Genomic DNA, 16,802 nt, shown 5'->3' with positions numbered 1-16,802 from the left:
ATCGCCAAAGGAACTACTCAACATCTAGGTACACAGTCTATTTTTCTTCCAATTATAAAGTGTGTCCTGACCTATTAAACAAGGTTATTTTTTGCAGTCTCCTTAACATCAGTCAATATGCATCCTAACAGCAATCTAACTTTGCCATCTTTTTAGTTAAACAGTGAACAATTCTACCTTCAGGGAACGCTTTCCAAATTGATTTGTTAGCAAACTCCCACATGTTGTAAAAGATACTATGACATGTTTTGTAGGGTGAACAGTCAGTGCACTGACCAAGTCTACAGGGCCTGCGTGAATCAAAGGTACACTTGGAATGCAGCCATCATTCACCTGTGGCTGTGCGTTGCAGGAGAAAACTGATCATAGTGGTTTTGCTATTTGTCTGGATAAAGACAAAATTAACATGGTAGAAAAAAGTGAAATTTGCCTTGAAAATTATTGGAATGCTACAGAGTCTGCTTGCTTACAGCACCTTGCTCTGGTTTAAGAGAAAAGCTACATTAAGTATTTTTAAGCTTGTCAGCTACTTGTAATCTTGGTCAAATCCTGGATCCAAACATCTAGCTTGCTTTATAAAAAGGTGACACCATATAACAAAACATTTCCAAAAAACCAATTTCTTCCATTTTCCCTAACCTCAGAAAAGCATCAACCTACCAAGAACTAATAAATCAAGGAAACAATCTGAAAAAGATGAGGACATTATGCTAAACTTTCAGTAGATTTCTGACATTGATTACAAACAGAGTCTAAGTGATCTTAGCAACAGCGAACATGCACATTAGAAGATGGTAAAATCCAAGCTGCACTTTGTACTCTAACTTCCACAAAGTACATTAGCACATAAAGTTCTCTGTAAAGAGATTTATACCCCTCAGCTACTCAGCTGGAAACTCTCATTTGATACTAAATAAAAAATAGGTATAAAATCCAGATTCTTTATTTCAGCACTTTCTTTACCATGATCCTTCTCTTTGGAAGGGCAGATTGATTAGTAATCAGCTGTTACAGTATAATTACTATACATTTGGCAACATCTGTGTATAACCAGACCTGATGCAGACAAATGCTGGCTGATTTCCTTACCATGGTTAGAAAATCAACAACAGCTCAAGGGCTTGAATGTTCCTTTCCCTCCCTTCTTGCGCACAAATATCCCCCTTGCTTTCATTTTCAGAGCCAAACCAGGGTGCATCACATTTGCAATGCCATTCTAACAAACCACAGTTAAAGTTTACAAGCCCACTTCTAACCGTTATGGTCAACCACAGTTGGCAATTAACCATGCTTAACAAATACAACAGAGCAGAAGCAAAGCTGCACCATGGTTGGCTTAAAACAGCCTGCCCATCCCTGGTGCCCTTCACATGTGTTAGACTGCAACTCCCATCACTCTCAGCGAGTGGCTGGCTGGAAATTATGGGAGTTGTAGTCCAATACGTCTGGAGAGCACCAGGCTGGGGAAGTCTGGCTTAAATAAAAATAAAAGGAAGAGGGGAATTCACAAGAGGGGGGGGAAGGAAGGAGCATACAAGCTCTGTACCCTGTCACAGAGGTTTCTATCATTCATACCAAGTGCACCAATTAAAAACCATGTCTTAAAAGGGTCAGATCAATCCATAGTTTACATTAATATGCAGTAATTTTAGGAGACAGATCTGGGTACAAAAACATTGGTAAGTTTTCTGAAGCCAGTAAACCGAACAAAGATTTTGATTAAAGAAATGATACAAGAATGGTATTTGTTTATAGCAAAAAATGGTAATTATTAACCAAGTCACATGTTGTGGGAACATCTGTGCAACCATGAGTCTTGAGCCATAGGAACTGTACTTTGAAATAGTTAACATTTTTGAGAAATATTTTTACAGCATGTGACGAACCAGAGAGGGGTTTAAACTGTCTCCTTGCTGAATATTCAGAGCCTCTACTCCTCCCCAAGCTAAGAATGAGCCTATGTATGAACTGATATTCAAAAAGGAGCCAATTCTAATACTGCAACAACTACCCCTTAAGTTTACAAAGGCAGTTTTGAAAGTGCAAAATACAAAGCTGTTGGAAAGTGACGGAGTTAAAGTTACAGCTGTGTGGAAACAGGCATTAAGAACGCTTCAGTTTAATGACTAAGAAGATCAAGCTTCGCTCATCAAAACCAAATTGGCAACTGGCTTCAACATGGCACAGAACATAATCTTGCAAAAAGAACAGCCAGCAAACTCATCTAGCCTAATAATCCATGATTAGATGACAAACATTAATTATGCACAACACTTGATTTTAGGTAACTTTTGTCAAATTCTATTTTTTGTGACCTAGAATTACAGGTATCACGACACTGAGCGGATCACCTTCTGAGTAGAAAAATATGTCCAAACAGCAATTTATGGAATATAGTTTCTTGGACTTGCTACCTTCCTTGGACATTTAGGATGCAGCAAGATAATGATATTCATTATCTTACTGTACCCCTAACCATCAAAAACACATTTCAATAAAAATGTCCTACACTGCTTCCAGAAGATGCACAGGCTCAAGCTTTGGCAAGTTCTCAGAAGAGAATTCCCAAGGGACTGTCTCTTTGCACATGTCTACATTTCTGAACTGGCTGCACGTGTCATGCAGTGCAGTCCTAAGCATATTTACTCAGGAACAAGTCCTGCTGAACTCAAAGGGTGTTACTCCCCATTAAGGGTGTTTAGGATTGCAACCTAAACATTGTTTGTCCTGCATACTACACACATGCGGGGTCAAATCCCCACAACACATTTTGCTAGAAAAAAGTCCCAACTTACACACAAATCACATACATAAATTACAATGTTCACATGCGCCACTACTCAGAAAAGAGACAACAACAACAACAACAAAAAGCATATCAAGCCAGGCCTACAATGGAAACAAGATTATTGAGCCCAAAGTCCACATTAGCCATCTTGTACTGATTTTCCCTCTTCTGTGGAAATACGAATGACAGACAAGATATTGCTGACATGACAAAGACCTGGAAGGTGATGCTGATGAAACCTTTCCAGCTTTTACGCATATCGCATACCAAGATAAAAACCGCAAATAAAGAAACTCTGCAGGGCGGTTGCGCAAAAGGTACTGAAGCAATGCTTTGAAAAGAACCGTTCTGGTAAACACAACATGTCTCCACATGAGTCTGAAAGATTGCCAAAGAAAATGATACCTTGAAGTTTAAAAAGAAAAATCCAAGAGGCTGAGAAAGGAAGTAGTACTAGCTGACAGATATAGACAGAAATTTGGTTCAGAAAAAATAAATAAAAACTTTCATTGGCATTTGCCCCTGGGAAAAGCAGAGTTCAAAAGAAGCACCCATTAAAGTAAGGAAATAACTAACAAGTGGGTTCAAAGAAACCTGAGAACCATCAACATGAAACAAAATGGACCAACTGCTCCAGTGTTACCTCTTTTGTAATCTGCGGTGGTATAAACAGTTAACATATCAGTGAAACAATTTTCATATCCTCCACATATGAAAAGCTAGTTTATTTTGTCCGGAAAAAGCAAAGAATTGAAATTGTTCAAGGGAGACCAATTCCCAAGAGGGTCTTGTCCTTAAAGGTACCCTAAACCATGGAAGTTTCTCATCTGTTGTTCCAATGTCTATCCCAGGCCAACTTACAGAAATATTTGGAGCTTTTTTAGAAACTACAAAAAGCTGGATAATGCCAGCGGCCTTTAAAGATTAATACATGATCAGACTTCCTTCATTTAGCTTATTTAACATTTGTATAGCATTTGCACAGTGAGAAGCACTTCCCACAATTTCTCTCATTTATCCTCACAGCCATCCTTTGAGGTTGGTTAGGCTGAGAGAGAAGCAGTAGAACAGCCCAATTTATTCACATGATTACTATGAAGTAAGTGGGATTTGTGTGCCTGTGTAACAGATAGCAAGATCTAATATAAGGAGTTATAGCTTGGCCTGCAAAGCATAAATGTGCTCTTCCACTGAGCAATGGCTCTATGTGGCCCTCTCCCCTGCCTCAGGTGGGCTGTCTTCCTGCATATGTACCCTCCTCAGGTGCTACTGGCCAGCCTCCATGTTTTTTTCTCTGCCTTTACTCTTTCCTCACCTTCTATTTCACCCATTGCCTGGAACTGAGTGCCTGAATCATTTCCAAAATCCAGGCTTTCAAGTAAATTATGCAAACATACACAAATTTATTCTATTTGCATAATTTTATCACCAGCGCAGAATACACACAGTCCTGTTTACAAGCCAACAAAGCGTGGGGGAAACAGACATCGCGTGTGACGCAAACAGTGTTGCGCCTATCAGGGCACACTGTTGCTTTCCTAACAAGCTGCAAGCAATGGAGATGTCCTACTTTAAGCCCTGCAGGGGAGGAATTACAATAATCGAGCTTCCATTGTCACTAGGGACATGTGTCACTGTTGTGAGGCTGTCATAAGATAAAAATAATACCACAGCTAGGAGCCAGCTGCACAGCTGAAGAGGTAATTTTCATATTACATCTGGTAAATGGTCGTCTGTGAAAGGAGAGACATCAAGATGCTTCACCCAATACCCTGGCCTTGGAAACAAATCCCTTCAAAACAGTGAAGCAAAGCAAGGGGAAGGCAAAAAAGCAGTAGTTATTCCAGGCTGATGCTGATAGCCAATGCAGCCAGCTGGTAGAGTCATCCAAGCATTCTCTTCCAGGCAAAGACAAGGTCCAAGGTCCATGAAACAAGGAAGCATACAAGCTGCTTGGTATATAACATCACTTATTCTTTACTGTTTGATTTAAAAGATATCTTGTCAACAGAACGATCGCATGATGAGAACTCTTTGTGAGTCTGCAAGGGCGAATAAGTCCAGACCCAAGAAGTATCCTTTAATTCAGTGATTTTTAAAGTATGTCCCATTGAACTCTATTTTTTCAAGAGGTTTCTCAATGAGAAAAATCAGCAACAGTGGGCAAGCTTCCCTGAAAGACAATTTGCCAACTATTATCAATCCTCCTTTGCAATGTATAACCACAACAGACTTCTAGGTGTAATCTAAGCTGAGCTCTCAGCTGCCACAGAACAAGGTCCAGAAGGTCTGGCTACCAGTCCATGCAAACTGACTATGCATGCTAAGGGTTTCCTATGACTAAAAGGTATTCTGTGACAGACAAGCCAGTATGGAAACAATTTCCTGAAGGTAGAAAGCTTGAAAACCACTGCTTTAAATCAATTACTAAAATGATCTGGCCAATAGAGACTTGGACAAAGAGCCATTGCCAAAAATTCTAATGCATCCAAGGATCTGCGGCCACAGAAGCACAGTTTCATGCTCCGAAGCAAAGCCAGAACCCAAGAAATGTCCAAGAAGGTCTGGAAGTATATAATTACTCCTTGTAAGAAGCTTGCCGCCGTCATTCCACAACCTTCTAAGAAAGTTCACTAAGAATCAGTCTCCTCTCTCTCATGATGAGAAGACTTATCACTATATTATACTATCCTCAATTGTTTTCAGCCAGGGAGAAGTAGCACAGGTCTTTAGTAATTCTAGAAACTATATTATATAGATCAGCTTTCCCCAACTTGGTGCCCTTACAGCTATGTTGGACTACAACTCCCAGCATGCCCCAGCTGGCTGAAGCATGCTGGGAGTTGTAGTCCAATACAGCTGGAGGGCACCAGGTTAGGCAAAGCTGATCAGTGTGTGTGTGTGTGTGTGTGTGCACGCGCGCCTCCACCTGCAGCAAAGAAACAAACTAAAAACAAAAAACCTAACAACTCATGAAGCACATTTACCCAGCAGCCAGGTAAATCTTGGGAAGTTCAGCATAATGCACATAAAACAGAAGAAGCTCAAGAAATTAAAAACTGGGCCAGGGAAATATAATGGAATACTGAGCAAACACATTTTAATAAAAATGCACAACATGTAAATGAAAGCTTTTAGCCAGCTAAAATAACCTTTAAAAAAAAGCAAAACTTTTCACACCACCAAAGTGGCACAGGAAAAATATTAGCAAAGAAATTAGCTTCTCCTTTATCACGTGTGCAAAAGCTAAACTATAGTATGCAATTTTGGTCTGTGTATGACGCATAACTTCAGTTAAAATCACATATTAAATGCAAATGCAGCTACAAGACGGGTTGGCAATTTGAGCAATCCCAGCCCAAATTTTCCTTCTACGTTGGCAACTGGGAGCAGCAGGTCTGGGGCTACAAGGTTTTCCAGGAAAAGCCTCGTCTTTCAAACAACCCTTACTCCATTCTCAGAGCCTGCCCCCCCAAAGTAGGAAACTAGAAATTCTGAAACTAGCTTCTCTATCCCACAGATGCAGCCCAGCTCCCTTCCTGGAAAACACTGTTGCATAACTATTACGAATGTGCTAATAACCTAGGAAACTGTGAAGAAACCTATTAAAGCTAACACTGCAGACAACCAACAGCAGCTTTTAACTAGACATAATATTGAATGGGAGGCCAGATATCCCTAACCACCAATGAGGTCAAAAGCCACAAGATTTCATAGTGATGAACTGTGTGGGAAAACCAATATAAGCAGGTGCATTGTACTTCCCTGGAATAGAATACTGTATACACACACTTTTGAAGGCTCATGTACAAGACAACATTGATCCCTACAACAAGAAGATTGGAAAACTATTTTTCCACTTTATCAAGTATCCATACCTCATGGATATACACAGCAGTGGTTCAACTTACAACCTAATTCTCATAGACCAGGAAACCATAGATTTCTGAGCCACTGTAATATTATGAATATGATCCAAAGATCCTATCTACCATGCATCGGGGGTGGGGCGGTCAGTTCATTCCCCTCTTTCAAGAGCTGCATGCACAAAATCCTAGTTTCAATCCCTGGCATCTCCAGTTAGAACAATCAGGTAGCAGTTAACGGGCAAGATCTTTTCTGCCTCAGACCCTGTTGCCAATGAGAGCAAACAATACTGAACTAGACTGACAAACAGTCTGAACTGTTCCTAAATTCCTACAAGTGAAAGCTAAAAAGTTTGTTAATAGGTCATTAACAGTATTTGCATTTCTACACAACCTTGCACACTGCCTCGAGCATGTAGATTTATTGTATATATTATATTAAATCTGATATTTTAGCTGTCTTTCCATTATTCCAGCTGAAGAGTTGCAAGTAAAATAAGAAGTTGCATGTGCCTCTAATCCAAAAAAATAGCCCAGTGAAAGAGTTTTCCCTTACCCATTCTGTACACCTTATTTCTAGCAGACAACACCACAACAGTGCACAAAGCTTAAACAGATACTCCTGCACATCTGTTAGCCTTTGCTCAGAAGCAGCCGAGGACAAAAACAGGTTTATGGTCTAAGTTACAGCTCAGCTTTACAGAAGGTAGTCCATGCAAGTTATAATTGAGGTAACTCACAGGGCAAAATAAGGAAGCTATAGATGTACTGCCAGAATGCTCAACTGTCTGTTCTGTTAAGTGACCTCTTTTTAGCAAGTGCCTCCGTTCTAGGGCTCCTGGCTGTAACCACGTCCTTGTCTCACTAACTCAAGTACTTCAAAAGACATCTGTTATTTTAATAACTGAAGCTTTCACCAGTATATAACATGCTGCCACTATTGCATAGGGCAGGGAAACCTTTCTATAGACTAGCAGTACATATGAACATTCAATAAGATTATGCTAATAGAACTGGTGCAACTGTTTCAAAACAACTGGCACCAGGGCAACAATAACTTCTTCCCCTGTTTATTGTATACACCAAGAGCTAAGGTAGCATCAAGCTAGCAAACTGAGCTGTAGATCAAGAAGTCCACTGTTCAAATCTCACCTCTACCACTAATTCACTAGGCAGCCTTAGGTAAGTCACTTAAGCTTATGGGAAGGGGCGCAGCTCGACAGAACAGCACATGCAGTGCATGCAGAAGATTCCAGGTTCAAACCCCAATAACTTGTTAAAAGGAATGGGTACCAGGTGACAGGGAAGACTTATCTCTGCCCGAGACCTGGAGACCAGCTGCCAGTCAGAGGGCTAGATGGAGAAATAGTCTAACACAGCATAAGCTTCTGATGTTCCTACCCAGTTTCTCAGCCTCAGCCCCAACAGCAATATGGGATAGTACTGGCCTACCTTATAAAGCTGTCGTAAGGATTGCTGAGATGTCTATGAAGTGCTTTGAACACTTCAAAGTGCTATATTAATGCTAGTTATTGTCTCCTGAGATAAAGTTTTACTCTGAATGTGATCCAGCTAAAATCAAGCCCTTTCAAGCCGTGCTGGATTTCAACAAGATAAAGTTTTAAGCACGTGCTTAAACGCTCCACTGAAATCAATGGGACTTAAAACATTTAAAATGTTTGCTAGCTCCTTGCAAAACACCGGAAGTGACAGGCAACAAAACATTTAAGACCAAGAGCAACTTAGAACCAGAAGCAAACAGATGCTGATTTAAAAATAAAATAAAAATCTAGCTCTTACCTACCATGTTTTCATATGTCCTGCTAAACATACGTTTGCATTGTTCTATCATGATTTATACCACAACTTTAGTACCTTATTAGATTTTGCATGCATAATAAAAATTAAAAACAAACTTCTCCTCAGCCACCCACCACAGGCATTAAGAGGCATTCCTGGATAAAAATGGTCGCCCATCTCCCCTGACACACATGAGTAGAAGGACTGAGATGGGCACATTTTTCAGGGCACCAAGTTCCACAATGTAGACACTCCAACCATGAAAACCCCTGTTCCATGCCCTAGTGTCCCAGAAGTGCTCGACTTCTTCTGGATAATGCCTTACTTACAAGCACTCTTAATGTTAACACTACAGTACATAATAAAAAGGAGATCAACAATACAGCTTTGTGATATGTTACCTGAGGCAAGTAACAACAGCTCCCAGGTGAGCTGGTATCCCCACCTCTGCCATAAAGACCACTGGCACATGAAGGCAATCCCATGCATTCAACATTCTTAGCAACACACTGTTTAGTACAGAGCAGCTGCATGCATAAGGTTCTCCCTTCTTCCAAGCTAGTATGAAGAAAGCAAGAACACAGAGCAGCACTACAGAGGCTGGCCATGTGTCTCCATCCCCAATGCCAGTCCTGAGCCAGGACAACAACTGTCAGATATTAATGAATGCAGAGAAAGAGGCATGGTATGGGCAGCTACCTACTACTAAATTATTACCAAAGCTACAACAGTACAACTTCTATGTTTAGTGACCATTTATTTCTTACATTTTTAAACCATCCAATAACCGAAGTTCTCTGGGCAGTGTACAAATTAAAACCATAAAATTAAAGATAAAAAAACAATGACAGTAAACCAGTTCAAGACAAAAGCAAGATAAAACCAGAAGCAGCACATAATAAAGCCAAAAGTAAAACCACCAGTAGGACTAAAACAGTGCAAAGATCTCAAAGCACTAGAAGCACTTCCTAATATGCCTGGGGAAAATAAAAAGGTTTGCATTTGACTTCAAAAGGACCATAACGCTGGCACTAGGCAAGCCTCTCAGGAGAGGATTTCCACAGATAGGGCACCATCACTAAAAAGGCCCTCTCTCTTGTAGCCACCAGCCTCCCTTCATTCAGTGGGAGCACCTGGAGGAGAGCCTCTGATGACGACCTTAGGGACTGCGTAGGTAAGTATTACTGTCACTATAGACAGCTTAAACTTGACCTGCCACCTGATCTCACATATGTCAAGTGCCATGTGCTCTCTTGCAATAATACTTACAAACAGCCCTGCCAGGAAGGGCTGATTTGTTATCCCCATACTGAATTGGCAGGGGACCAATTTTATTTTATGACAATACTTCTATAATGCTTTTGTACTCAATGGTTCTCAAAATTGAGAGGGAGGCTTGTCTAAGGCCGAGTCATGATCTGGAATTTCTGACTCACAGCTCACGCTCTTAGAAACCATGTTACACCACCTCCAAACAACTATGTGATAGAAAGGCTGCCTTATGTACCTGAATTACTATTAAACATTTAGAAAACTTCCATATTTGATATTTCCATTAATCCCTCTTACCTTCCACAGCACTAGGCAAAGACAGGTGTGATGATGGTCTTAAGTCCTACGGACCGAGAACTTGAGGGCTAATTGTGATGCCTGGTCGGGATGCCTGGTGCTTTATTGGACCAATGCTTGTTTTCAACTTTCCTCCTCATTCCTTCTCTTTTTGTATTGTGTCCCTTAGCTTGAGAAGCTGCAGGCAGGACTCTTCAATATAGCATTTTGTAAGTGTATGATGATGAAGCAGCAGCACAGAGAACATGTTAGGTGTACATAACAGCCTAAAGTTTTAAAACATTTAGAGAGCAATCCTATGCACGTTTAGACAAACTAAAGTCCTACAACTCCCAGCTGGCTGGGGAATGCTAGCAGTTGTAAGACTTTTTTCTGTCTAAACATGCATAGGATTGTACCCTTAAAGATTTCAGTGCATCTTCAAATTCACAGAACACGCTGCTGTCAAGGACAAGCTTACACTCCATTTTGCTGCAGGAATGGAGAGAGAAAATAGCCCAAACGTTGGGAATAGTTGTATATGTAGGTGATCCCATGGTAATCAGTAGATACACAAATTCTGTATGTCAGAAATTGTGAAGAGTATTGTTAGACTGCTTTACACTGCTTAAGCACATTGGCTGCTGTTGAGACTAGACCAGTTACAAATTGCTTCCTAGCTTGAGTGTCTAACCCAGCTTTCCCCAAGAGGATGCTTTGCTGACTAGGGGTGATAGGAAGCGTAGTCCAACATATCTGCAGGGTGGTCTAACCCCTTTTCTAGACCACTACAAATTCACCTATTCTTTGCTATTTAACCTCTCCTTTTCCCAAATACTTGCTATTAAACCCTGTTTCTGATATTCCTATTATACTCTCTTTAGTACTCTGATGTTTACGCCAATGAACAGAGATTAACAAACCAATACACAATTTGATTTAAACATAAAGGATTAGTTCTTTATTTCTCTCTCTCAGGCCACCTGGTGTATATGCCGTTACAGTTTTTCCCATGGACAACACTCCTTACAGAGTCATTAGCTACTAAGGTGGGTCAGAACAAAGATAGCTGACACTAGATAATCCAGATCTGCCAAGCCAGCTTCCTCAGCCACTTTGAAACCTTCCTCAGAACTCACTTCTACGAAGTTTTTCTAAAACTCACCTAGCCTTAACTTTTAAAAAACTGTTGTCATTTTAGTCACACATACACGTGCTCTCATACTACTTTATCCAAAAACTTAACCTAGCAAGGAGCTAAAAGGGTAATGTACAAAAAGTCAAAACTCCTAACAGAAAAATGTTAAACAGCAAGCGGTGTACAAGAGTAAATGACAACTATCAACTGGCCCATCTACCACTCACTTCTAAATCCTACCAATCACCAGTTTAATTATACTGACACAGGAAACTGCCTTGTGCCAGGTCAGATTCTTTATCCATCTAGCCCAGTACTGTCTCCTTTGACTAGCACCAGCATTCCAGGGTCCTAGGCAGAGGACTTTCCCATCATCTTCTACTTAATCCTTTGAACTAGACATACTAGGAATGCAGCCTGGGACCTTCCACATGAAAATCACTTTTCATGTGGATAGCTCTACCACTGAGCTATCATTCTTCTACACCTGTATTTCATGGTAGTGGTTTAGCCAAAGTAGCTTCCACAGATTTATCTAATCCAGTTTTCTTTTAAAACACTGCTATGCTATTGGCCCTAGAAACCTCCACCTAATGAAAAGCACAGCTTAAAGAATAATGTTCCTACCTCCAGACATAGCATGTGTCGGAGACACTTCTGACACATGACCTACCAAGCTAAATGACTCCACGCCTGCCTCACTGCCACAGACATATAGATTCAACCCATTTTTCAAATGCATAACGGCTACACAAACTTCAGATAGGGCAATAAAGCCATCCCACAAGATGTCTTGCAAGGTTTCTCCCAGCAAATCACAACCTTCCCAAACACATAAATGCATAGTCTTTGTCACAAACCATCACATCGCCTGATCAGAATAGAAGACCAATTTTCACACTGTACTGAAAACATAGCCATTGCAGTGATTTTTTAATATCACCACAAGTCCATATGACACTTTACAGAGCAACTTTAGCAAGAGAGGTCTCTGCCAGAGGGAGTTTACATTATAAACTATATATATATATATATATATATATATATATATATATATATGAGAGAAGAGAACAGTGTGCACAAATGCAACCATGTGCACTTCATCACCCAGATCTCTTTAAAACCAAGCTTATCAGTGTAGTAAGCTAGCAACAAGTTAGAAAAAAGAAATGCCAACTCTGAAGAATGGTACCACCACACAAGGTGTCTGAGACCTTAATTGTTTGTGCCTTACCTGATAGGTCATGATGGATTAGATCAGCAAAGTTGAGGTCATCACCCCACCAGAATATCCACAGTTCTCTGCGCCCAGGCCTCTGGTCTCGTCGCCATACACTCAAGACGTCGGCCTTCAGGCAACGACTGTAGCTGCTTAGAATGGGGTCTTCTTCCGTCACCGGGAAGAGAATTGGGGCAGATGTTGGACCCTGCCATACGTATCGCTTCCATTTAATCCCCGTTAAATCGGCCTTAAAGAAAAATGCAGCAGAAAATAGCACTAGAAGGAACTGGATGATCTCTCTGTAAATGTCAGTATTCATCAAATCCAGAGATTTTTATTCACTTCAGAGCAAGTTTTTCTCTCATCCCATTGCACACACATACATTTTAGAGACTACAAAGTAATTGTTCTTCTTGTGACAAATGTCTGGCAAAGCCTAACTGCTGTGGCTTCTATCCTTGCTCCATTCAAATCAGTGCATGTTTTGTTATTCAAAGACAGCAGGATTCCACTCCACAACATAAAAATGATGAAGGATCACTGCTTATTTTGAATTATGCTATCCTGTTGAATATCCCAGTGTAAAGAAGCTGTAGCCTGAGTCTGCACTTGTTACAAATGCAAATACATACCTCAGCAATAACCCTCCCCTTAAAGAGGTCACTTAGTACTGGAAACAACACAGCAACAAAACTGAAACTAATGCTTAAAGGCAGAAAAATTCTGCTGAAAGAAATTGACTGTCACTATTTCCACACAGAGAACAATCCAACAAAACAAAACAAAAAACATTTCAGGACAACTTTAACCAATTTTACAACTATTCAAGACTTTAAGCCATTCCTCCTCTCTCCCTCCCTTATTCCAAAGGCAGTGCTTTTAAAAAATCATCAAGTTTCAACAGCAAGACAAAGGGATGGGGGCCACAAATTATATGTGAGGCACCAGAAGTTGCCCAGGGTTCAACTTCGCTATCCAGCTGTTAATAGAGGGCACTCTTTTTGCTCAATCAGAAACTTCCTTTCCTCCCCCAATACGGGCAAACAATAAAGGCTTTTCTGCCTATATAATTCCAATAAGGACGCTTCCACTACCTTTGCAAACTGGCAGAATTTGCAACAGTTGGTGCTCTTGGAAGGGAAGAGGAGGGAGAAAAAGAGGCATGCCTTAAAGACACTGGCAATCCTGAGCGCCAGCCCAGCCAGCAACCTGTGATCCTGCAGATATGCTCAAGACTGCTTGAATTCTTTACACCCAGCGACCAGCAAGTATGGCACTTTGGCTAGAATTTACTTCCAGGGTTAAATAACACCAGCCGGTCAAAATCTGCTACCAATTTGCATTGGAAGAAATCCAGAGAGAGAAAAAGAGGTCAGCAAAAAAAAACACAAAACCCTGGCCAGGAAGTTCAACTGGATCCTAACTCAATTACGATTTAACTGGATTCCATGGCAGTAAAAAAAGACAAGGTTATGAAACATGTGGACTGTTCACCCCTACCCACCCACCCACTTTTTAAAAACAAAGTGTAACCTCCAATCATTTATGCCATTTCCCCCCCAAAAGGGCATTTTTGTCTCCAACTTGAGCAAGGTGTCACTTTTAGGGGAGCAGGGGGGAGGGGAAGAGTCAAGCAAAGTTAGCTTAGGAAGCAGAAAGGGGGTGTGGGTGGGTGCGAAAGCGAAGAGACGCCTGGGGCTAAGCAGAACCGGGATGAAAAATGAACTGGGATAAAATTACAAGAAATCCTGTTACCAACAACAAACAAACAAAAAGAGAGGCTAGAGAGGAAATGTTAAGTTAGGAGAATCAAGAAGAACAAAAGGCGCAAGGGGGAATAACACCACGGAGAAAGGTAAGGCTGGAAAAGATCGACTCGCAAGCAAATCGCCTTGGAGGAAGAAATAGGGGCAAATACAGGAAAGCGCTGGGCGATTCCTGGCAGGGCCTACTCCAGGAGTCCTCCAGCAGAAGCAATGCTAAAAATGGCTGCTTTGCTTCCATTCCTCTCTCTCTCTCTCTCTCTCTTCCTCCCCCCCCCCCTTTCCTCCCCTCTGCTGGCGATCTCGTCTCCCCCCCCCCTTTCCTTCCACGGTTATCTTCGGCGATCTGCCCCCCCCATCTCTCCCCCACCACCACCACCACCAAAAAAAAGTAGCCACTTACCAGGCAGAATAGGTTGGAATGACAATCCTCCAAGCTGGCCCCGTTCGGCACGAAGCAGGAACTCATCCTCACAGCCACAACCCACACGCCATTATTCCACAGCCTCCGACAAGAAAGAAAAGAGACAGACAGAGCGAGAGAGAGACACACACACAGCACACAGACCGAGAGGGGAGGGAGGGAGAGAGAGAGCGAGAGAGAGAGAGACACGCACAACCGAGAGGGGAAAAGGCCTTTTCCCTTCTGGGTTTTGTTTTTTTTAAACGCGCACACACATACACACACTGCAGGGAGAAAAAGAGGAGGTATTAAGGCGGGGGGGGGGTGTACAGCGCACAAATAAGACGAAGGAATAAATAACCCGGCGAGGTTTAAAGGAAGGAAGAGAGCTTGAAAAAGAGAGCGTGAAAGGGGGGGAAAAAAAATCGTCGAGAGAGATCAGTTGCACAGGCAAAAGGGTGTACAGATGAATCCTGGGGGGGGGGAGGAGGAGGAGGAAGGGGGGCGGGAGAAGATTGGGGTACTTAATCCAAAGGGGGCTGCAAAAAATAGAAAGGTTTACGATCCTCAATCAGCAAACGGAGCGGGGGGGGGGGGAGAAAGATGCACACAAATAATCCAGCGATTGGGAGGCGGGTGGGAAATAATCCAGGAATCTTTTTTTGGCTCGCTTTCCTTCCCGTCACGCCGGATTTCAGATTTACGGGACTAAAAATGGTCCCCTCTCCCCCCCCCAAAAAAAATAAGACTGGGGGGAGAGAAGGGACCGTGCGAAGGCTTTCTTCTTAGAGTCTTAGAGGAAGAGATGCAAAAGGTTGTTTTTGCTTCTGTTCTCTTCCCAGAAATTAAAATTTTTGAGCCATTGAGAGCGGAGGGGGGACTTTCTGGTCTCCAGAAGGGGGCTTGTTCCCCCCAAAAGTGTATCCTTGACTGGCTAATCTCCCCTTTCCAAAAAACCCACAATTTTTTGCTCCTTCCTGCGGGAAGGGAAACCGGGGGGGGGGGAGAGAAAAAAAAGAGTTACTTTAATGAGATACAGGAGTCTTCCAAGTTTCCTCAAAAGCTTCAAGGATTTTCCCTTAAAATCTTCAACCCCGAGGTGGAGTGAAATCCAGAGGTGTGTTTCCTCCTGATGGATCTTGAGTAATTTGATTTTTCGTAAGAAGCGGGTGGTGGTTAGAGAAGAAAAAATAACAGAGGGTGGTGATCTCTCTCAAAATAAAAGAGGACAGGGCACACATACACTTTTAAAAAATTCAAGACCCTCACACACAAGACTCCTCTTCCAAGTACTCTTTATATTCTTGCACTGTAGTTGGGGCGGGGTGGGGGGGATGTCTCCAAAAAGGACCCACTTAAAGAGGGCCCTGTTGGGATGGGTGAAGGGGGGGGGGCTTCTTCCAAACTACCACTCAAAATAAAAATCTCATCCAAGCTTTTTCCTCTTCAGGCTACTGGAGGATCTTTTTCTGCTGATGGATACACAAGAAGAGTGGATCAACTCCTTGCTTCTCCCCCCAAAAAAACACAACTTCCAAAACCCAAAATTAATTCCTCGGGTCAGTCTTTCGTGCCAGAAGTATTTGCAGAGATGGTGGGGAGTATGTTTTGATTTGTGTGTTGTTGTTTTAAGGAGCAAATTATCGACTGAATAAAGTTTGTTTTCTCCTTTCCTTCTCCTTGTTCAGGCACTAAAGAGGAAGGAACAGTGGGGCTTCTTCCCCTCTCCCCAAAAAAGTTAACAACAAAGGTGTCTTTGGAGGGCTGGGGAGAAAAAAAACAAAACAAAACCCTAACACCTCCCCTGTCCGAAAACAAAGATTAATTCCTCAGGTCAATCTTCTGTGTCAGGAATGTTTGCAGAGTGGATTTTCTTTTTCCTCTGCGAAGCAAGGAAAGCAGCAACTTTTTCTGTTCTTCTCCTTTGGGCAGAAATACAGATCCTCTACGGTTCCTTCTTCAGACACTGGAAGAGAAGATTGGTTTGGGGTCGAGACGGGAAGAAGAAAAGCACTCTTCGAGGAAATAAATATATAATCGAAAAAGTGTCTGTGGGTTGAGGAGTAGCAAGAGAAAAAGCTCTTTCTCCCCCCCCCTCCTCCTTTCCTTCAGGCAAGAATGAGGAGTTTCTCCTTTTTCTTCTTCTGATACTGGAGGGGTAAAAAATGGGGAGTGGGGGGGGGAGAGAGAGTTCTTTCCCCTCAAATATAACAAAAAGTGCCTGGAGGAGGAGGAGGAGTGGGGAGGAAGAAGGGAAAACAACTTGGATGGAAA

At 41.9% G+C, this 16,802-nt stretch overlaps 1 protein-coding gene across 1 annotated transcript in view; it reads right to left on the bottom strand.

Annotated features, from left to right (window-relative positions):
• MED13 (mediator complex subunit 13) overlaps positions 1 to 14,683 on the bottom strand; it is a 110,062-nt gene extending 95,379 nt beyond the window's left edge. The window contains exons 1-2 of the mRNA XM_084823319.1: positions 14,529 to 14,683; positions 12,375 to 12,609 (exon numbers count right to left, since the gene is read on the bottom strand). Of these exons, the coding sequence (XP_084679445.1) occupies positions 12,375 to 12,609; positions 14,529 to 14,594 (301 nt within the window). The 5' untranslated portion in view covers positions 14,595 to 14,683. The remainder of the gene's footprint in view (positions 1 to 12,374; positions 12,610 to 14,528) is intronic.
• Positions 14,684 to 16,802: the final 2,119 nt, after the last annotated feature.

This window comes from Heloderma suspectum, chromosome 16 (genome assembly GCF_057233095.1).
Source record: "Heloderma suspectum isolate Gila_16-S chromosome 16, 16-S_ref, whole genome shotgun sequence".
NCBI classification, from domain to species: Eukaryota; Metazoa; Chordata; class Lepidosauria; order Squamata; family Helodermatidae; genus Heloderma; species Heloderma suspectum.
This window is presented reverse-complemented; position numbering and strand designations above follow the sequence as displayed.